General features: G+C 42.1%; 1 protein-coding gene across 1 annotated transcript; it reads left to right on the plus strand.

The window, feature by feature from the left end:
• The first annotated feature begins 3,618 nt into the window (after positions 1-3,618).
• LOC144598492 (zona pellucida-like domain-containing protein 1) lies at positions 3,619-21,966 on the plus strand. The gene is made up of 10 exons (XM_078408643.1): positions 3,619-3,724; positions 5,180-5,400; positions 6,976-7,157; positions 7,263-7,335; positions 10,493-10,590; positions 10,678-10,758; positions 14,370-14,541; positions 17,362-17,476; positions 18,747-18,776; positions 21,794-21,966. The coding sequence occupies exons 1-10, from the start codon at positions 3,619-3,621 to the stop codon at positions 21,964-21,966; spliced, it is 1,251 nt and encodes a 416-aa protein (XP_078264769.1).
• The last annotated feature ends 1,289 nt before the right edge of the window (positions 21,967-23,255 follow it).

Below are 23,255 nucleotides of genomic sequence, written 5' to 3' on the forward strand. Positions count from 1 at the left end.
CATGTACACAGAATGTGCTAATCAGTAATGTACCTGGGTTTCTTGCAAGAAAGGTCCGAGGAACATGAGAACACAGACAGCTGTCGATGGGTTTGAACAAATTTGTGGTTGATGCTTGTAAACTGCATGATCAGCAGTTTTGATTAATGTTTAAACTGCGTATATGTAACAAAAACTACCTGTTAAGGAAAGGCAGGGACACCACAGGTTAGATTTAGATTTAGAGATACAGCACGGAAACAGGCCCTTCGGCCCACCGAGTCCGCGCCGCCCAGCGATCCCCGCATATTAACACTATCCTACACACACTAGGGACAATTTTTACATTTACCCAGTCAATTAACCTACAAACCTGTACGTCTTTGGAGTGTGGGAGGAAACCGAAGATCTCGGAGAAAACCCACGCAGGTCACGGCGAGAACGTACAAACTCCATACAGATGCAGGTTAGATGCAGAGTAAAAATAAACAACTTGGTTTGATTATTCTAATTACCAATATAGTTGCCATTCATTATTCATAATTTCTATCTATCTATTATAGAAATCAAAAGTAAAACATTTATCTATATTTTTTAATCACAGCAAATAACCAGTTTTCACAATGATACCTTTTATTGCCAACAAAAAACCCTTAAATTGTACTAGGAATAGTAAAATATGTATAACTGACCTGGAGATGAGCTATTCCTGGTTAAAAGTACATAAAAAACTAAAATAAATAAAGTTGCAGGAGTAAGACCAATATTTTGTTTGTTCACATGTTTCTGAGCATTTTGAACAATATTTCGTCATTTCTATAATGTAAGATGGTTTTACTTAATTTCTCTGGGGAAGTGGCTTATATTATTCATTTTGATAAATATATGTGAAGTTGTAAAAAAGTACAGTTCACAGTTAAAAAGGGTATAAAAGCAAAACAATGTCATAAAAAAGCAAAAGACTGCAGATGCTGGAAATCAAACAAAAACAAAAATGCTGGAAATACTCAGCAGATCAAGCAGTATGTGTGGAGGGAGAAGCAGAGTTAATGTTTTGATTTGATAATAGTTCTTCAGAAAAAGGAAAAGTTAGAAATCAAAGATGTTTTAAGTTACAGAGAAGAACTACACCCTCTCCGTTCAGTTCGGTTTAGGTTATTGTCAAGTGTACCAAGGTACAGTGAAAAGCTTTTGTTGCGTCAGTCAGCAGAAAGTTAGCAGAAAGTCAGCAGAAAGGCAAGACATGTTTACAATCAATCCATATACAGTGTAGATACATGGCAAGGGAATAACATTTGGTACAAGGTAAAGTCAGCAAAGTCCGATCAAGGATAGTCCGAGGGTCATCAAAGAGGTAGATAGTAGTTCAGCACTGCTCTCTGGTTGTGGTAGGATGGACCAGTTCCCTGATAACAGCAGGGAAGAAGCTGGCCCTGAATCTGGAGGTGTGCGTTTTCACCAAGTCGACGTGGGCTCGGTGGACCGAAGGGCCTGTTTCCGCTCTGTTTCTCTAAACTAACCTAAGCACTGTGAACTGTGCCTAGTGTGAGGACAGAACGAGTGTGTCGGTGATCACTGGTCGGCACAGACTCAATGTTTCTATTCGTTCCACCCGCCTAGTGGTCATTCCATGAAACAACAAACTTAGTCTACAACTCACTATAAGTAAAATCCATTGGCACTGCCCGAGCAAGCTGCCTACCCCTTTTCCGGGGTTACATCCGTGCCCGGGTGATGTTGGAGAGGGACTTTGCGCTGTCCACGGGCACCCTGGAGGATTTCCGGGACCGCTGGGCACTGCGGGGGATTGGATGTATCCTGGATGGGGATTGTAATATAATTGTATAATAGTTTCAATTGGTATATTTGTTTGTATAGTATTCTGGCGGTGGGTTCTGTTTTGGTTTTATTGTATTGTATATATTATTTTAATATTTGAATAAATATTTTTGATTTAAAATTTTATTTTTTTAAAAGTAAAATCCATTATACAGAGGTCCGTTAAAACAAGGATTTACTGTATTCTATCTTGCTGTTGGTCCATGCCATATTAAATCTGTATTTTCTATGATTGAATACGGTATCTGTGATTACACTAGTACTGCCTATTTCAAATGAGCTGACATCAGCAGTATGTGTAGGAAGGAACTGCAGATAACAGATAGACATAAAATGTTGGAATAACTCAGCGGGACAGGCAACATCTCTGGAGAGAAGGAATGGGTGATGTTTCGGGTCGAGACCCTTCTTCAGACCGTCTCTCAAACCCAATTCCTTCTCTCCAGAGAGGTTGCCTGTCCCGCTGAGTAACTCCAACATTTTATGTCTATCTTTGACATCGACAGTTTTTTTGTCTTCTAATGACATTGAGGACATGGTGATTATCAGCGGCCACTGAGCGTGTCTTTGCAGGTTCTTGTGCAGAGAACAGGATGTAGGCAGCTTGTTAATCCAAATGTAATAATCCACTTTGTCTCCTGGGTGATATAGCATAGGCAGTACAATAGTTAATGGCAAAGCCTAAAAACTGCTTTGCTTTGCAAAGCTCTCTCATATTTTATTTTGATCCACCACTACTAAGTGCTGCACTACTGACCCGATAAATAATTCAGCTTTGGTTCAGTGAATAAGGAGGTTGTAGGCGCAAGATGCACTCTAGAGGCTAGAGTACCGTTTCACTTAACACTTGCGCTCAGTCTACCAAGGTCTGCTGTTTGCTAACTCCCCTTCCCGTTTCCATAGTGACCATCTGTTCTTGGCCTCCCCCATTGCCAGGATGGAGGAACAGCACCTCATATTCCGATTGGGTAGCTTGCAGCCCAACGGTATGAACATTGAATTATCCAATTTCAAGTAATATGCTCACACCCCCTCTCTCTGTCCCGCTCGGCCAACCATTTCTCCCATTAGTTCTCAACCTACCCCCAGTTCTCTTTTCCTCTCCTTTGTACATTCATCTTTTATCCCCGAGACCCTCATTTCCCTTTTATCTCCCCTCTCTCACCTCCTTCCTGTCCGCTTCCACCTATATCTCTCCCTCCAGCTTTACATTTCACTCCTTCTCTTCACCCTTTATCTGACACATGGGTATGAGGTACAGGGAGAAGTCAGACTGACTTGGAGCACTGGAGGTCGCGGTGAGACCTGATAGAAGGAATAGACAGGATAGATAGTCAGAAATAAATTCCCAGGATGGAAAAATCAAATACTAGAGGGCGTGGTTTTAAGGTGAGAGTGGCATAATTTGATGGAGATGTACGGGGCATGTTTTTTATACAGAGGGTGATGCGTGCCTGGAACACGCTGCCAGGGTGGTGGTTTTGGCAGAAGTGCTACTGGCATTCAAGAGACTTTTGGATCTGCAAAGTTCAGTTTAGTGCAAACAAAGAAAATTACTCTAGTTGGTGCCATGAAGTAACGCAATAACCAATGGTGAAATGGTTAGCCTTGTATGACAACTTCAGCCAGATTTAGAAACACCTCGAGGATGACCACACTACAAAGTAGTGAGTAACAATTCCTCTTGCTTTAATTCACAAAAATCAAACAGCGAGCACACCACGTTAGCAGAATATTTTTTCCGCTGTACGTTACGGTGACATTTGAATGTTTTGTCTATTTCTTTCCAGCAACCTTGCAATGGAACAGCTCTGCATCCTGCTGCTCATGGCCATAAGAATAAGTTCAGTGGACACGCAGTTCAATGGCTACAATTGTGATGCTAATCTGCACAGTAGGTTCCCTGGTAAGATATATATATATATAAACATAACATTTACTGCTATTAATGTCAACGTGATTCCAAAGTGTTTGTCTTTGACGTGAAAATACTGTCATCAGAGACAGGCTTGGAGCACCAGAGATTGCGGTGAGACTTGACAGAAAGAGTAGATAGGATAGACAGGCAAAAATAAATCCCAGGATGGAAAAAGCAAATACGAGAGGGCATAGCTTTAAGGCAAAGATAATAGAGCAGAGCAAGATAGACCACTCGACCCTAAAAGCCGTAGTATGTCATGGCGCCATTTTAGAAGGCAGAAACTTGCAGAAACATTTAAAAAGAAAAATAACAGAAATCTGTGAATTGATAGATGAGATATATTCTGCATTTTTATGGTATCATCGCACATACTGTTCCCCCAAAACACTGAATACACTGCGAGAGGCATAACAGACGGTGGGTTTTGCCTACTAAAATGGCTCCTTTGCGTACTACACTTCAGTATAGGTGATTTTGATGGAGTGGTCTATCTTGCTCCGCTCTATTATTTTGCTTTAAGGTGAGAGCGGCAAACTTTAATGCAGATGTACAGGGCAAGTCTTTTATACAGAGGGTGATGAGTGCCTGGAAATTTCCAATGTTATTCAACAATCCACGTTTACTAAAGAGAAAGGACATCTCAAATGTCCTAGAATGGAACGCCTTATCTCGGGAGCAAATACGGTGGAGATAGTGAAATTGAGAGTAGGGGATAGCGTCTTTGTAAGAGGCGGGATGCGTAGAGGTGTAATACAGGTAACTGTGGGAATCAGTGGGTTCGTAGTACATGTCAGTTTATAGTCTGTTCCCTGTGATGGAGACAGAGAGATCAAGAAAGAGGAAAGAGGTGTCAGAAATGGGCCAAGTGAACTTGAGAGCAGGGTGGAAGTTAGTGGTAAAGTTAATGTAATCAACGAGTTTTGCACAGATGCAGGAGTCAGTCTGATGCAGCCGTCAATGTAGAGACGTGAAGGAGTCGGGAGTTGATGCCACTGTATGTTTGCAACACGGACTGTTCGACATAACCAACAAAAAGGCAGACAGAGCTAGAGCCCATTCGAGTGACCATGGCTACACCTTTAACTTGAAGAGAGAGGAGTCAACAGAGAAGTTGTTGAGGGTTACCATTCCATTTACCATTCTTTCACTTATCCACGTAATGGATTTGAAATCTTCTGAATTTTATCATAGATCCTTTTGCATCATCAAGGGATATAAACTGGTCTCACAAAGATCCATTTTATTGCTGGAGTCGAAAAAAATAAATGTTAACCATCTAACCATGGCAGCATTTCCCCTATTTATATATGTTCTATGTGTGTCTATCAATGTCAATGGCGACAAAATGAAAGTCAACTTTAATAAAAGGAAACAGTCATGTTTAAACTGAACTTCTTTGATTGGCAAATATTTGAATTAATTGAATGTTTCTTCCAACAGGTGAAAAGGATATCCTTGTCTTTTGTGGAGTGCAGACCGTCACAATCAAGATTAATTTTTGTCCAGTCCTGTTCTCTGGCTATTCAGAAACAGATTTAGCATTAAATGGAAGACATGGCCAAACACATTGCAGGGGTTTTATTGATAACAGTACCTTTCCCACAGTAGTCGTTTTTACCATCAGCCTCAGTACATTAGAAGTCTGTGGAAATAACTTAGTGGTAAGATTAACTCCTCTTTTTCATATATAAAATGTCATAAACTGATCCTTCAAATGTAGACTATTAACAGTGAGATGCTATTAAGTGTAAGTATGTCATCCACTTAAATATTCTTTCTGTTCCACAGAGGATTGTGTACAAAGAGCCTCGGTCTAGTTATGCAGCATAAGTCTGAAATGTTGCTCCAAAGTGATATGGGGGTTTTCGGCCAGGACTGTAAAGGGTTCATTTCTCAGCAGTGATTAGAAATGAATCACACGCCTGACCTACCCGCTGAGCTATTCTAGCACTCTGTGTGCCTTCTTCTCTGAAGGTCAGACCACTTCAGAGAGTCATAAGGGGATACAGCACAGAAACAGGCCATTCAGCACACCCATCATGCCCGCTTGATCCTACATTATTCCCATTTTTCTTTTTCTCCCCATTTTATCATCAACCCCCTTTAGGTTCTTACACCCACCTACACAGTAGGGACAATTTACTGTGGCCCATTAAGCCACCAACCCACTCATCCTTAGGCTGGGAGAAAACTAGAGCACCTGAAGGAAACCCACACAGTCACAGGGGGAAACGTGCAAACTCCACACAGACAAAACCCAAGATCAGGACTCAACCACAGATCTCCGGTGCTGCAAGGCAGAGATCAGAGGTTCTGTGCTGCCTTTATAATCTGGGTTTTACTCGTACAGATCGCTGCCTCTCAATGGCTGCCTCTCTCTTGACTAACAGAGTGGACAGCAGGAATAAATGTTGAAATCAGGAAATGCAACATAAGGTTTGTCTTTGGGCCTCATTAACTGGGCCAGCTGGTGATGACTACCCTGCTTTGCCTGGGAACTTGGGCATTTGTCACCTAAAGCCTGTAATCCGTGTGCTGGAGAGGACTGCCATGTGTTAAGGTTGTGGGGTGTGGGGTGGGGGGGGAGGCAGGAAAGTGCAGTCAAGGTTCGCCCTCAGTAGGTTTCAATGACTGAGCTCCTGCTCCACTCAGGAGAAAACAATTTCCCAGAGAGACGGTTAAGTGGGTGTTTGCTCTACATTACTATTTGCCTGACACACTGAAAAACGAACCCAGTAAATTTAGTGTGTGGGAAAGAACTGCAGATGCTGGTTTTAAACTGGATTTAGACACAAAAAGCTGGAGTAACTCAGCAGGTCAGGCAGCATCTCTGGAGAGAAGGAATGAGTGACGTTTCGGGTCGAGACCCTTCTTCAGACTGTCTGAAGGATCTCGACCCGAAACATCGTCCATTCCTTCTCTCCAGAGATGCTGCCCGTCCCGCTGAGTTACTCCGCCTTTTTGTGTCTACCTCTGGTAAATATAACCATGGCCAGCACGTATAAGTGGGTTGAGCACAGACAAACCCATTGCTAAATTTATCATTATCGTACGCATTTTATAACCACAACATGGCTTCAACACAAAGCAAATTTTACCCCAGAGAGTGACATATAAGCTAGCACTTCTAGCTCTTGTCAAGCTTCCCTCTTAATGAAATCGATTCCTTCGGAGAACACGTGCTTCGTATCGCGAGCTTAAAATCTGTAACATTTGTCTTTTGTTTTGTTTTATAGGTATCTGCTGCTCAAGGAGTGAATGCTTTGGGCAATATTTCGATGGTGCAATTTGGGAACATTTCAGGTTATATTGACACCCCTGACCCACCAACCATCATTAGTTACCTGCCGGGGCTGCTGTATAAGTACAGCTGTAGCTACCCACTGGAGTATCTGATCAACAACACCCAGCTGGCTTCGTAGGTTCACATTTTAAAGGGAAAAATACTTCAGCATGCTTTTGTTTAATACTTGACCAATATTCCTGCTCAGTTTTAAAGTACTTCTAACATATTTACTTTTAGATCATCTGCAGCAATATCAGTGAAAGACAGTAATGGCACATTTATCAGCACTTTGAGCTTGCTCCTGTACAATGTAAGTTTGTCAACATCTTCTTTTAGATAAGATTTATTCCGTTAATGTAGCAGCAATAATCCAACTGAACCACGCTTCTTGTTATAACAAATTCTGAAATGCACCAAGAAGAACAAGTCCAAATCATTTCCAATTCCAATCCTTTTTCCCATTTTTGACAAAAGGTTATCAACTTAAACCTTTTAAAGGCTCACATTACCTAAATGATAGAATTTTGATTGATTGGTCCATTTCGTCTTACTCCATAATTTGATTTACGATCTAGTGCATTACTGAGGGAGTGCAGCAGTGTGAAATGGTTAGGAAGGAATTGCAGATGCTGGTTTATACTGAAGATAGACAAAATGTTGGAATAACTCAGCGGAACAGGTAGTTCTTCATCTCTGGATAGAAGGAATGGGTGATGTTTCGGCTCAAGACCATTCTTCAGTCTGAAGAAGGGTTTCAACCCAAAACATCACCCATTCCTTCTATCCAGAGATGCTGCCTGTTCTGAGTTACTCCAACATTTTGTGTCTATTTTCAGTGTGAAATGGTTCACAGTGACTTCCTATTGTCTATTTCTCTGACGACAGACAGATCCTATACACTCTGACTTTGTGCATCAAATATTAATTAAGTCGGCTTTGTTCACCACATTGCAAAAAGGATTCAGAGATCTGCAGATAGATCTGAAAGACACCAGCAGTGTGCTTGCAATCCTAGAGAGTCAGGGGGTGGAAGTTAGTGGAATGGCGATTACTAAAGAGAAGGTGCTAGGAAAACTGAAAGGTCTGAGAATGGATGCCCTGCACCCTAGGGTTCTGAAGGAGGTGGCCTCAGAGATTGTGGAGGCATTAATTGTGATATTTCAAGAATCACTAGAGCTAGGAGTAGTTCCTGAAGATTGGAAAATTGCGAATATCACCCTGCTGTACAAGTAGGGAGCAAAGCAGAAGAGCGGAAACGGTTAGCCTGACTTCAGTGGTTGGTAAATTTTAGAGTCAATTATAAAGAACTTTGTTACGCAGTACTTTGAAGTTCACGATGAAATAGGCCGAAGTCAGCATGGTTTTGTGAAGGGAAGATCTTGCCTGATGAATCTGCTGGAGTTCTTTGAGGAATTTAATAGCAGGACAGACAGAGGGGAGGCGGTAGATGTTGTATACCTAGATTTTCAGAAGGTCTTTGATAAGGTGCTGCACATCGGGCTGCTAAGGTAGATGAGAGCCCATGGTATTAAAGGGAAGATACCAGCATGGATAGCGAGTTGGCTGGATGGCAGAAGGCAAAGAGTTGCAATAAAAGGCGCTTTTTCAGGTTGGCTGCCAGTGACTAGTGGAGTTCTGCAAGGCTCGGTGCTGGGGCCGCTTCTCTTCACGTTGTATATTAATGATTTGGATAAGGGGATTGAAAGCTTTGTGGCCGAGTTTGCAGATGATGTTAAGATAGGTGGAGGGGCAGGCAGTGTAGAGGAAGCAAGGACTCTGCAGAAGGACTTGGGCAGGTTAGGAGAGTGGGCAGAGAAGTGGCAGATGAAATTCAGTACAGCAATGTGCAGAGTCATGCGTTTTGGTAATAAGAATAAAGGCATAGATTATTTTCTAAATGGAGAGTGAATCCAGAAATCAGAGGTACAAAAGTTAATTTGCAAGTCGAATCGGTAGTAAGGAAGGCAAATTCAATGTTAGCATTTATATCAAGAGGACTGGAATACAAAAGCAGAGATGTAATGCTGAGGCTCTATAAGGCACTGGTCAGTCCGCATTTGGAGTACTGTGAGCAAAGTTGGGCCCCATATCTAAGGATGTGTTGGCTCTGGAGAGAGACCAGAGGAGGTTTACAAGAATTATTCCAGGAATGAGTGGGTTAGCATATGATGAGCGTTTGACAGCACTGGGCCTCTCCTCACTGGAGTTTAGAAGGTTGAGGGGGGAACCTAATTGTAACTTACAGAACAATGAAAGGCATAGATCGAGTGGATGTGGAAAGGATGTTTCCACTGGTGGGAGAGTCTAGGACCAGAGGTCATAGCCTCAGAATTAAAGGGCACTCCTTTAGAAAGGAGGTGAGGAGGAACTTCTTTAGTCAGAGGGTAGTTAATCTGTGAGGGCTGTGGAGGCCAAGTCAGTGGATATTTTTAAGGCAGAAATAGACAAATTGTTGATTAGAATGGGTGTCAAGGGTTATGGGGAGAAGGCAGGAAAATGGAATTAGGAGGCAGAGATCAGCCATGATTGAACGGCGGAGTAGACTCGATGAGCTGAATGGCCTAATTCTACTCCTATAACTTGTGAACCTGTATAGAGGACTCACCAACTCCGGGAAGGCATATAAGTTATCTGCTCACAGAGACTGATAATAGATTTTTTAAATGTGCAAATATATCACCCTTGGTGTAAGTCACACACACTGTTCTGATGGCTTTTACTCTCAGTTTGCTCTACCTCCCTCCTTCTCTACAGATCCTGACTTTTTTTCCTGTCTTTATTTTGACTGCAATTTCTCAGTAATCACTCAGGACATTAATGTGATTCCCATTTCCTCATTTCTTGGTAATTCCTATCAGCACAGAAATAACATCTCACAGATTATCTCTCACTGGCTCCCACTACACCTGCACCCAACCTGCTTTCCTTAGCCCACTCCCTCTGTGAACTTCATTCTCTGCACCTCCAGCAGCTGACAGAAGAAAAGTCTTAGTACAAGTTTCCTCTTGCAAGGAATATTCTGATACACCTTGTGTGCATCAAAATATCACTTTCAAGGGATCTCTTGTGGCCCCATCCTCTCACCCGACTTCAATTGCACGTTCACAAGTTATAGGAGTAGAATTAGGCCATTCGGTCCATGGAGTCCACTCCAGCATTCAATCAAGTCTGATCTCTGTCTCCAAATCCCATTTTCCTGCCTTCTACCCATAAATTGCACCTTGTAATTTCTCAGCAGAATTTTTCCACATGAGATGAAACAGATAATATTCAGAACTATAATCAAATATGTGCTACAAGGAAAAAGCATGACGAAATGTTACGATCTGTTATTGGCTTTTGCACCTTCCCATAACAATGTGTTGCATAATGGACATAGTACGTCCATTTATAATAGTGATTTATAAGATAAAATCCGTTTATTCAGTGAATAGAGTGATGAGAACTCTAATTTTCCATTTCTCCAGGATTCATCCTACAACCTTCCTCTAGTGATACCAACTGTGGGGTTGCCTTTAAAGACCAAGGTGTATGCAGCTGTGAAAGCTACAAATCTGGATGGAAGGTAACACGTTCATTTTCCTATTTAATTTGATTAATTATCAGTAAGATGAACATTTCCAGGTGAAAAACTCTTACATTATCTCTGCAGATGGCACGTGTTCATGGATTATTGTTACACCACTCCTTCTGGTAATCCAAATGATGAACATAGATATGACCTTTTCTTCAGGTGAGTGGGCTTCCTACTTTAAGATCTGTGGGTGGAGAGACTGGAGAAGATCGGGGTTCTCTCCACAGAGTGGGGCGCCTCAGTGGAGGCTCGTAAATGACCTGTTCATTATCACAACAGTTTTTTGTGGAGTATGGGGGTGACTGTTTCTAGAATTAGAAAGGGTGGCGCAGCAATAGAGCTGCTGCCTTACAGCGCTTGGGCTGGGCCATACAAAACCTTGGCTGACTTTAATATTCATTATTTTCATCACAGATCTTCTCCTTAATCTAGGGAAAAAAACCTGCAGATGCTGGTTTAAATCGAAGGTAGACACAAAATGCTGGAGTAACTCAGCGGGTCAGGCAGCATCTCCGGAGAGAAGGAATGGGTGACGTTTCGGGCCGAGATCCTTCTTCAGACTGATGTCACGGGAGGGGGTGGGACAAAGATAGGATGTAGTCGGAGACAGGAAGACTAGTGGGGGAACTGGGAAGGTGGAGGGGATAGAGAGGGAAAGCAGGGACTATCTGAAGTTAGAGAAGTCAATGTTCATACCGCTGGGGTGTAAACTACCCAAGCGAAATATGAGGTGCTGTTCCTCCAATTTGCGCTGGGCCTCACTGACAATGGAGGAGGTCCAGGACAGAAAGGGAATGGGAGGGGGAGTTGAAAGCAGAAACTTTCTGCAGAGACCGTTCCCTCCGTAACTCCCTGGTCCACTCGTTCCTTCCCACCCAAACCATCCCCTCCCCTCCCCAGGTATTTTCTCCTGCAACCGCAGGAGATGCAACACCTGTCCCTTTACATCCCCCCCTCGACTCCATCCAAGGATCCAAACAGGCTCTCCAGGTGAGCAGAGGTTCACCTGCACCTCCGCCAACCTCATCTATTGTATCCGCTGTTCCAGATGTCAACTTCTCTACATCTGCGAGACCAAGCCCAGGCTCGGCGATCGCTTTGCTCAACACCTTCGCTCAGTCCGTCTTAACCAACCTGATCTCCCGGTGGCTCAGCACTTCAACTCTCCCTCCCACTCCCAGTCTGACCTTTCTGTCATGGGCCTCCTCCATTGTCAGTGAGGCCCAGCGCAAATTGGAGCACCTCATATTTCACTTAGGTAGTTTACACCCCAGCGGTATGAACATTGACTTCTCTAACTTCAGATAGTCCTTACTTTCCCTCTCTATCCCCTCCCCTTCCCAGTTCTCCCACTGTCTTCCTGTCTCCGACTACATCCTATCTTCGTCTCGCCCTCTCCTGACATCAGTCTAAAGAAGGGTCTCGACCTGAAACATCACCCATTCCTTCTCTCCAGAGGTGATGCCTGACCCGCTGAGTTACTCCAGCATTTTGTGTCTACCTTCTCCTTAATCTACATTACCGGCACATTCTCATGTACTCTGTCAATCCTTAGCCAAAAATCTACCAATCCAAGACCCCACATGCTCCATGACTCAATATCCACAGCTCTCCGAGATAGCAAATACCAAAGAAACATAACGTTCTGAGTGTAGAAATGTCTCTCTATCAATCCAGAATGCTGGACCTAAGAGTTGGGGTGGACATGCCACCTGCCAGCTGCACCCATGTTACTCTGCAGACTGCCCAGTCTCACTGCGTGATAGAAACATTAAAAATAGGCGCAGGCCTACAAACAGCTAACAATGGCCTGTTTCTTTTACCATCGTTACTTTTTGGCATATCTTTCATCCATTGTTCTTTATCTCCCCACATCACCATCTATATCTCTCATTTCCCTTATCCCTAACCACTGACGAAGGATCTCGACCCGAAACGCCACCCATTCCTTCTCTCGAGATGCTGCCTGTCCCTCTGAGTTACTCCAGCTTTTTGTGTCTAAAATAGGCCATTTGGCCCTTTGAGCCAGTATCATCGTAGTACTGATTCAATATCAATCAATATCATCAATATTTAATATCATCGTGGCTGATCATCCAAAATCAATACCCCGTTCCTGCTTTCTCCCCACAGCTGTGACCCGTCCGCTTCAGACTCTTCAGTCATTGTAAATTTGACATGTCGACTTGTTAACTTTCAATTAAATCACACTTTAGACTGATTTTACATCATTTCTCCTAACTTGACATCCTTTCACACATGCTCGGGTAAAAATATTGATCCTTTCGGAAAAGATTAACAGTACACACCCCATATCTCAACCATAGTCACATTGAACCCATGTAGAATCGCAGCAAGCTTAACACATTCTCTCTCCAGGCCATTTTTAATAAGAGCTGACAAACTACTAATTGCAGATCTAAACAAGCCTGCTTTTTATAATTGGCAAATGTGAATATATTATGCTTGTCTAAGTCATTGATGAAGTTCAGAAATTGTTGAGGCACAAACACAAATCCCTGTAGCTCCCTGGTTTTGCCAAATTGCTTTTGCCAAAATGATACATTTAATCCATCAAATGAAGATAATTAAATTTCTTAAACTCAAAATCCATGAAATATCTGCCATGCTACATGACATTTAACCTTATCCTACTCAAGAAACTGGCAGTTGGGCTGTTAATATTGCCTGGCAGCTTTACTCAATTTTCTGTAGAAACTACCTACATATGTCCTGAACCTTTAAGCTAAGGTTGAAAATGTGCTCTGGTAAATCCAGGCAGGAACCTGAATCACTAGCATTAACGCTCTATCATCTTATCATATTTTCCTATTGTAGTTCCACAGCATTATGGCTCTACTGTTTTATCATACCTCCATCCCATTTCTCCCATTACCTCGTCTCTATTCCACATCCTTTCCCCCAACCTGTCCCTTTCACCTATATCTCTTCCTTTGGCTTTATATTTCACTCCTCTTCTCTCCTTATCTGGCACTCTTTTGCCTCTTTTCATCTCTAGCCTGTGTCCACCCATTTGTCAATCAACCCCCCTCACCTGTATCCACCTACTATCCCATCCCCACCTCTTTCCCAACTTTCTCCCCATTACCACAATCAGTCTGAAGAAGAGTCCTGATCTGAAACATCATCTATTGATGTCCTTCACAGATGCTGCCTGAATTGCTGAGGTACCCCAGCATTTTGTGCGTTGACTCAGGATTCCAGCATTTGTCGTTCCTCGCGTCTCTATTTTCGCTCCTGTTGGTTGCATCCAATTTTCCACCTTATATTCAAAAGAACTCATAACAATGATATAATTAAATTCCCAACATAAACTGAAGTGCAGTTTGCAAAAAGACAGCCTGCGGTGTCATACAAACTAGTGAAAGGAGCTCAAACTATACAACACGACTCGCAATGAACTAGCTAGTGATTTCAATGTGCCACCACAATAGACTTTGTCATGGTGATTATGTAGCATCACTCTCAGGATATTATGGATTATATCAGATAAGAATGGTTAAAATGCACTAAATATCCAAATAAGGGCATTCAAGGGTGGATCATTAAAGGAAGGGTTGTAATGTTTGTTCTAGATCTTCTATATCCTCCAAGATAATTCATTCATTGGTCACAAGAGTTTTTAATAATACAGTGGAACAGATTAGCTCAAATTTTAAACTCTTAAACATTAGCATGTTTTGGAAGGATCAGCAAAGTTTATGACGAATGCTAACTTCATTTATTGTTTTGTTTTTTGCTGAGAACAGCTGTAACAAGGATTCACAAACCACGGTTATAGAAAATGGCAGGAGTCAAATGGGCAGATTCTCATTTGAGGTTTTTCGCTTTGTAAAACATAAGAACCAGAGGATGTCTCCAGTATTCTTGCACTGTGTAACAAAGCTTTGCAAGTCAGACGATTGCCCATTCTTGACACCAGTAAGTGGCATCATTTTAATTAATCTGCGGCAAGTCTTTATGAGTGTTATGTCAAATAGATAATATTCAGAGGTTGAAAGAAAAACTCCGAAGAAGTTCACAACATGAAGCATCGTCTCTCCATTCCCTCCACAGTGGCTGCCTGACCCACTGAGTTCCTCCAGCAATTCATGCTCAAGAATCCAGCATCTGCAGTTTCTTAAACCCTCCGCACCCTCTCTAATGAAGGCAAGTGTCCCTCAAGCCTTCGGAACAACTTTTTCTGCAAGTGAAAAAGTTGCATTTGATCTCACTTGATGCCTTCAGGATTCCATGGACATGTGCAACAAGATCCCTGTTTGTTGGTTTCGGATATTATTGTCACATGTACCAAGGTACACTGAAAAGTTTTTGTTTGTGTGTTATCCAGTCAAAGAAAAGACTTTACACGATTACAATCAAGTGTCCACAGTGCACAGATAAAGGATAAAGGGTACAACATTTAGTGCAAGATAAATCAGATAAAGTCTGATTAAATATAGATCCAAGATCTCCAATGATGTAGATAGGAGTTCAGGAACGCACTCTAGCTGATGAGAGCACTGATCAGTTGCCTAATAACAGCTTGGAGAAACTGTCCTTGAATCTGGAGACAAGCATTTTCAAATTTCTATGCCTCTTGCCCGATGGGAGAGGGCTGAAGAGGAAGAGACTGGGGTGAGACTGGTCCTTGATAATGCTGGCGGCCTTACCGAGGCAGCGTGAGGTGTAAATGAAGTCAATGGAAGGGAGGTTGTTTTGTGTGATGATCTGGACTGCATCCACAATTCACTGCGATTTCTTGCGGTCTTGGATGGAGCTGTTCCCAAACTATGCTGCCATGCATCCTGATAAAATGCTTTCAAAAACACATCTGTTGTCACGGGGACATGCCGCACTTCCTAAGCCTTCTAAGGAAGTAGATGCATTGGTGTGCTTTCTTGGTCGTTGATTCAATATGGGTGGTCCAGAAGAAGTCGTTTGCAATATTTACTCCTAGGAATTTAAAGTTATCAACCATCTCCACTCCAGCGGCATCATTGGAAACTGGGGTATGTGCACCGCTTCACTTCTTGATGCCGATCACTATCTCCTTGGTCTTGCTGACATTGAGAGAAAGGTTGTTGCTTCAACAGCAGGCTCTCATTCTCCTTCCTGTACTCTGTCTCATCATTATTTGATATCCGGCCCACAACGGTGGTGTCGTCTGCAGATTTGTAAGTTGAATTAGATTTGTACATGGCTGCACATTCGTTGGTGTACCAGGAGTAAAGAAGGGGGCTGAGAACACATCCTTGTGGAGCACCAGTGTTGAGGATTACTGTAGAGGATGATTTGGCCCTTTTCCTCAATGATTGGGGACTGTTGGTCATGAAGTCGAGAATGAGTGCTGACTCCAAGTCCCGCAAGTTTGATGATGAGCTTGGATGGGATAATGGTGTTAAAGGCAGAGGTGTAGTCTATGAATAGGAGTCTGACGTGGGTGTCTCTCTTATCTAGGTGTGCCAGGGATGAGTGTAGGGCCAGGGAGATGGCATTGTCTGTGGACCTATTGTTGCGGGAGGTGAACTGCAGTGGGTCAAGGCTACTTGGTAGACTGGCTTTAATGCATTCTACAACACTCCAAACCTCCTAACCCTTCTGAGGAAGTAGAGGCATTGGTGTGTTTTCATGGCCATTGTTTCGATGTGGCTGATCCAGGACCATTTGCTGGTGATATTTATTCCTAGGGACTTGAAGTTTTTAACCATCTCTAATTCAGCACCATTGATGTAAGTGTGTGTGTGTGTGTGTACACATAGTTCCTATGGACGTGGCCAGGGACTCCATTCTGGCCAGTTGCTTTCCGTGAGTTCACCCTCAGAAAGGCTGATCCTACTTCTGCAACAGTGTCCGTGGCAAGAGGCACGACTCAAGTCTGTTGGGATGGATGTCTTTGCGCCGTTGGCCTTCTGTGCAAAGCAACCATAGAATGCATTAAGTTCATCAGAGAGGGCCACTCCATCACAAGTGATGTTGCCTGATCTTGTTTGGTAACCCATTATAGTATTCAGGCATTGCCACAATTAACGGGTGTCTGAGTAGTTATACTGGGATTCAAGTTAGTCCCGGTATTCTTTCTTGGCATTCCCAATGGTTTTGTGAAGATCGTAGAGAGATTTCTTGTACCGCTCAAGATCGTTTGACGCACGCAATTGTCTTGGCCGTCACCTGGGAATGTACTTCACGGTTCATCCATGGTTTCCAGTTGGGGAAGACTCAGATCATCTTGTTCCGCATGTTTTCCTCTACAGACTTACTGATATGGGAAAATTGTATGGAAAACTGATATGGGGTTATGAAAAATGAATAACTAATTAACGATGACACAAGAAACTGCAAATGTTGGAATCTTGAGCCAAGAGCAAGGTACTGGAGGAACTCAACGAGTCAGACAGCATCTGTGGAGAGAATGGCTAGGCGACATTTTCGGTCAGGACCACCTTCTTCAGACTGATGGAGTTAGGGGAAGAAAGGTGAAAAAGAGAGCTGGGTGTGGGACAAATCCTGGCAAGTGATAGGTGGATACAGGTGAGTGGGGGGGGGGTGGATTAGCAGATAGGTGAAGCTAGTAACAAAGATTAGAGATGAAAAGAAGGCAAAAGGGTATCAGATAAGGAGAGAAGATGAGTGAAATCTAAAGCTGGAGGGGGGATATGGGTGAAAGGGGACAGGAGGAAGGGGAAAGGAAAACAACGAATTAATTACATTGGAAATTCAAAATATCTACTGTATTAAATTATTCTTTATTTCAATTAACAGAATTGTTACAAAAGGAAACGAAGAGATTTATTGGAAGTTACTACTTCCATCCCTCACAGCTCCACGGGGAATGCAGTTATCACCGCCGGGCCTATTATCACCAGGAGTGAAAGTGGTAAGGTTCAAACAAGCAGCAAACAAATGTTAGTGAGCGTTTGGGTAAGTTCGGTTTCCCAAGCAATCATAACACGTAGGCTGGAAATTCCTGCTGACCGTAATAATAATTGAAGACTTCACAATATTTTTTAATGGGTCAGACCTCGTGTTAGTCACTTTAGAAATTAAATACTATTGGATCTGATTTTCCATCTAAATGATTTTGAAGTTATGATCTTTAGTGATTGCTGATTAACGTTATTTCATATGGTACCACTCGTTTCTCAGTGATGCTTGTGTGTTCTAATGGCAGATCTGCAGGCAAATGATACAGCAGTTATCTTCTTACATTTATTTACCCGAAGAGCTACTGTGGGCTTTTTACTAGATGCTCCTCCATGCAGCTGTTGAGAGACTACAGTGTGCTGCAAAGCGTAGATCGGACTTGCGTGAAGTGACAAACAAGTGTTTTATCTAAACTAATCAGATTGAGGAATCTCATATATTAAATGCTTCTTACTCACCAGGGGATCAGAAAGATGAAATCCTCAACCTCAAGATCTCCCCTCAACCCCCGGCATTCACGAGAAAACAATCTAAGGTTGTTTAACCTCTCCTTGTAACTAATATCCCCTAATCCAGGCAGCGTTCTGGTAAACCGCAACTGCTCCACAACCTCCGCATCCATCCTGTAATGGGCCGACCAGAACTACATGTACACTCCAAAAACAGCCTAGCCAAAATCTGATGGAGCTGCACCACGACTTCCTGACTCTTACATTCATTGCCCCGATCAACGATAGCAAGCATATCATACGTCACTATATTTAGTTGCGCTGCCACTTTCAGAGAGCTATGGACCTGGATCCTAAGATTCCTCTGTCAAATATCTTGCCACCAAGTGTACACCATTCCTTTACATTTAACCTCCCAAAGTGCAACATCTCACACTTGCTCGGATTAAACTCCATCTGCTATTTCTCTGCCCATTTCTGCAGGTGAGCGATATCTCGCAGTTTTCCTTGACATTGAGAGCCTTTCCTACGATCCACAACTCTAGTAATCTTGGTGTCATCTGCGAACATACTAACCAGCCCATCTACATTCAGGAGTCATTTATAATTATTGATTGGTGAAAATGATCCATCGCCTAGAGTCTGCTACCACCTAAGCTTTACATCCATTTATGTATAAAGTCATCTGCTCTTGTAGATCCCACTAACTGCTGTACAGATCATTAGATTATATAAATGTTTAGTTTGATATTGCTTTTCTTTTGTTACTGACAGATGACACAACAGCAAACAAATCACAAGTTGGTAAGTCTTATTTTGATGCAAATTTTGGACTAGAGACATTGCCTAAGTGGTGTATTTTGAAATGAATTTCTGGCCAGAAAATGTTGCTCTCTTTGTAGATATTGAGGAATTAACAGTTTGGACTGAAGACCCACCATCTTTGACTTGAAACATTAACCTTATTTGTCTTTCGACAGATGCTGCATAACCTGCTAAGTGTTTACAGCACTTTCGGTTCTCATTTCATTCTTCCAGCACCTACATTTTTTTGATTTTCCATGAGAACATTAATGTTTTGAAGCCAGATTTTAGCGGGTTTCAATTTCTACACCTTTGTTGCAATCTAATTCTGAGGCTTATGTGTTCAGCATATAAGCCATCTCTATACGTCCCACTTTAACAGAATCTTTAAAAAGTGGTTTTCTTGTCGCGTTGTGATTCACAGAGGTCCAGGTTGCAAAAACGAAGTTTCAGATCTCCCAATGCCACAGAGGAACAGTAAACTAAACTGGCTTCACAGTACCTTACATATTAAACTGAGGAAATCAGTGAAATGATTCTGGAGAACCTACTTCCCTGATACATCCATCCACACCCTGCAGATGGTGCTGGGAAAAGTAGAAGCAAATGAAGAGGAGTCAACCTTATCCTCAGCCATCAACAGTACTCATGCCGCACATTGATTAACAAGTTATGTTCTGCCTCTGGGATTCATTCTATTGATTTAAATTGAATGAACTGCAAAGTCATGACCCCACTCTGTGGTGTACATTCAGGTGAACTTCTGACCGTTTTGCATGCTTGATACCAAAGGGAGAGATGAATTTCTGACAAGTATGGTAGGTGGTATGGGGAGAAGGCAGGAAAGGGGTACTGATTGAGAATGATCAGCCATGATCACATTGAATGGCGGTGCTGGCTCGAAGGGCCGAATGGTCTCCTCCTGCACCTATTGTCTATTGTCTATTGTCTATTGTGAGGGTAATTTAATAAATGTAATTTATCTAAAAGTCTTTTGTTTAGGTGGCACTTAATGCATGGGGCAAAAATAAATAGCAGAACGGGAGTGAAAGATGAGAAACAGGAGAGGTTAAGCACAACTGCTTACAGAGTCGGAAGATGGAAGATGGGTTTCCGAAAGGCTTATCGCTGGTGCCACTATTGCTCACAGCTTATAGGTTTTCAGAATCAATGGGTTTTCAGAATCAAGTAGGTTTTCAGAATCAATGTGAAGATTACACTGAAATGGAAGGGATCATCATTATAAATGAGGATGGGTGCATCAAACTGCAAAGGAGGCATTAAATAAAACTTGAAAAATGGAAACAAAGTTGATTAGTTTTATAACCTCCTTCTGGCAGGAAATTAAGGAAGCTTGAGAAGTAACAAAGTAAAGTAGTAAAGGAGCAAAGAGGTTTAGGAATATAAATATAATAATTACTCCCACACTCCAAAGACGTACAGGTATGTAGGTTAATTGGCTGGGTAAATGTAAAAATTGTCCCTAGTGGGTGTAGGATAGTGTTAATGTACGGGGATCACTGGGCGGCACGGACTTGGAGGGCCGAAAAGGCCTGTTTCCGGCTGTAGCTATATGATATGATGATATGATATGATATGTAACTGGGCAAATGTGTGTCTGCATTGTGCAGCACGCTTGTGTATAGAGAAAGACAAACTGAAGTACATCAATACAAGATAGTCAAGAAGTATGGAAATCAATGGACATTTCTACTCAGGAAGAAATAACAAGTTGGAAGCTACTTGTATTAGGAGTTTAAGGCGAATAATAAAATATTTAAATAGGGTGGGGAAGGTAATTTGTTAGGTGCAAATGACCAAACATGAATGTATAAGCCATGACTGGACTACATCTACAACTCTGCAATTTTGTGTGGTCTTGGGCAAACCTGTTCCCAAATCAAGCTGTGATGCAATCTCAAACTAATTACGGAGATAATTCAAAGCAATGTGGGGGTGATTCACGCAGTTTTCATGGCCCTTCTCACCATGTGTCTGATTATAAATCTGAGGAACATAGAAGCAGGAGACATTTTGCTCTCAGTCTCTCACATTTCCAGAGAGATGCAAGGTTCTTTTATTGCAGTGCGCAATTAAAATGTCTCCCAGTCTTACTTCGTCTACCTCCAAGTCAAATTAGTACAAACTATAAAGCTTTACGGTTGTACATTTAAAGTAGTAGAATGGCCTTAAAACCAAAGTAGAATCCTAGTTTAGGTTTATTATTGTCATATGTAACAAGGTACGATGAAAAGCTTTGTTTGCATGCCGTCCAATCAGATCAGACACCACTATACAGAAATGCAATCAAGTCAAACTCAAGTACAATGGACTTTGGATTTTAAAGATACAGTGTGGAAATGGGCCTTTCAGTCCACCGACTCCACGCAGACCAGAGATCACACCATATCCTAGCATTATCCCTCAAACTAGAGACAATTTACAGAAGCTACAAACCTGTACATCTTTGGACTAGGCACGATAGGTAGAGCAAAGGGGAAGATACAGTGCAGAATATAGTTTTCAGTATTGTAGCGCATCAGTTCCATGAACAAAATACGAAATCCGGAGTGGGGTAGAAGTGAATCGGACAGTTCCCTTGCTTATGGCAGACCGTTCAGAAGCATGATTAGAGAAAGGAAGAAGCTATTCTTGAGTCTGGTGGTGCATGCTTTCAAGCTTCTGTATCTTCTGCCTGATGGGACCAGGAAGAAGCAGGAATGATTGTGGTAGGACAAGCCTTTGATTATGTCGGTTGCTTTTCTGAGGCAGCATGAACTAAAGACGGAGTCAATAGTGGAAAATCTGATGTGCTTGATGGGCTGGGCTACATCTACTACTATTTCTTGTGGTCTTGGGCAGACCTGTTCCCAAACCAAGCTGTGATGCAATCTGACAGTATGTTTTCTAGGGTGCATCTGTAGAAGGTTAAACATCACAATTTAATTTACTATTAGAATAGCAAATATTTTGATAAAAATTGAACAAATCTGACTTGTTTTATATTTGCTTTATAGGATACATGGGAAAATCTGCCTTTCATTTCAACTCCGCGTCAAGTGCATTAGTTTCTGGAATTGTCATTCTCGGGGTGATGAGCATTTCCTTTTTTATCATGTCCGTCATTCTCAATAGGAAGCTGAAAACTGATCATGCTCGTTCTGGAATCCGAAACCCTGTTTTTAACTAGCTAGCTCGGAACATGTCCACTTTATTTACTTAATGCAGCTGATATTATAGGGCAATAAGTTATGAGGTTTCCTTTTCACTAAGAATCTAGCTTAGGCTTATGGTCCTTATCACAAAAATTAGCTCTCTAGAACTCTACTAGAACCTTTTGTAATTTTATTTACATTTCTTACCATAGTACAGTAGCAGAAAAGAAAATGATTCCCCAAAAATATTAAGTTATATTTTGAAGGAAGTGTCTTATTTCTTTGGTATGATCTGGATTGGGAGAGGATGTAAAGAGCATGTAGATCTGACAATATACTGCCTCACAACTCCAGCGACCCAGGCTTGTTCCTGATCTGACACTTGGTGCTGTCTCTGTGGAGTTTGCACGTTCTCCGCATGATGGCCCGGGTTTTCACTGGTTTCCTCCCACATCCCAAAGATTAGTAAGTTAATTTGCGACGTTTAATTACTACTGGGTTAGGAGGGTGGTAGGAGAATCAGAATCAGTTGATGGGTTTGCGAGGGAAATAGGTTACAGGCAAATCCGTAGAGGGGTGAGACTGAATGCACATACGGGCATAGATTATTTGCCAGCACGTTGGGAATGGGGAATCTGAGCGTTAGCATAGACTCAATGCCTCCTCGTCCATTATGAAATGTGAAATGATGGTAGTATTGGATGATGTACGACTTGTGAATGAATACTACTACACATTAAACTTAAGAGGGGGAGGGAGAGTAGAAATTGAGAGTCCATCACAAACTTATTATATGCAAAGACTCCTGTGACTAAGCTCATCAAGCAGAGGAATGCCAGTACAGGATTACTGAATAATTTTCCTATCAGAGACCTTGTTTCGGTATCATACGTTCCCAGGTCTTAAAAACATTTCTCTCTGGACCAGTGCAACTTCCCTTCACCCACAACAGTGGCTCTTTTTGAATGAATTAGTTATTCTCATGCCAGACTGAGAGGCAGTTTGTCCTTTGAGCCATGTCCACACCATTTCCATCAAACACCATTTCTCTGGAGATTGTTTTTTTCTGTCATTTTATCTATGTATTTTGTACCACATTAAAATGGCCTGGGCCATTTTTATTGCATGCGTTTGTTTTAAGAATAGTTTCTTGTTTTGACTGAAAGAATAATGAGGCCAGTCTAACTCACTTCTTTGAAAATATTAAAACACCAGCACCTCCAGTAAGTTCAGCCAAATCAGAAGGTTCATTCACAATCATTGCTGCAAAATGAGAATGCTGAAGATTATGCTTGATTCATCCTTAGAGACTTTGTGGAAAATA

The sequence above is a fragment of the Rhinoraja longicauda genome, chromosome 12 (genome assembly GCF_053455715.1).
Source record: "Rhinoraja longicauda isolate Sanriku21f chromosome 12, sRhiLon1.1, whole genome shotgun sequence".
Classification (NCBI taxonomy): Eukaryota; Metazoa; Chordata; class Chondrichthyes; order Rajiformes; family Arhynchobatidae; genus Rhinoraja; species Rhinoraja longicauda.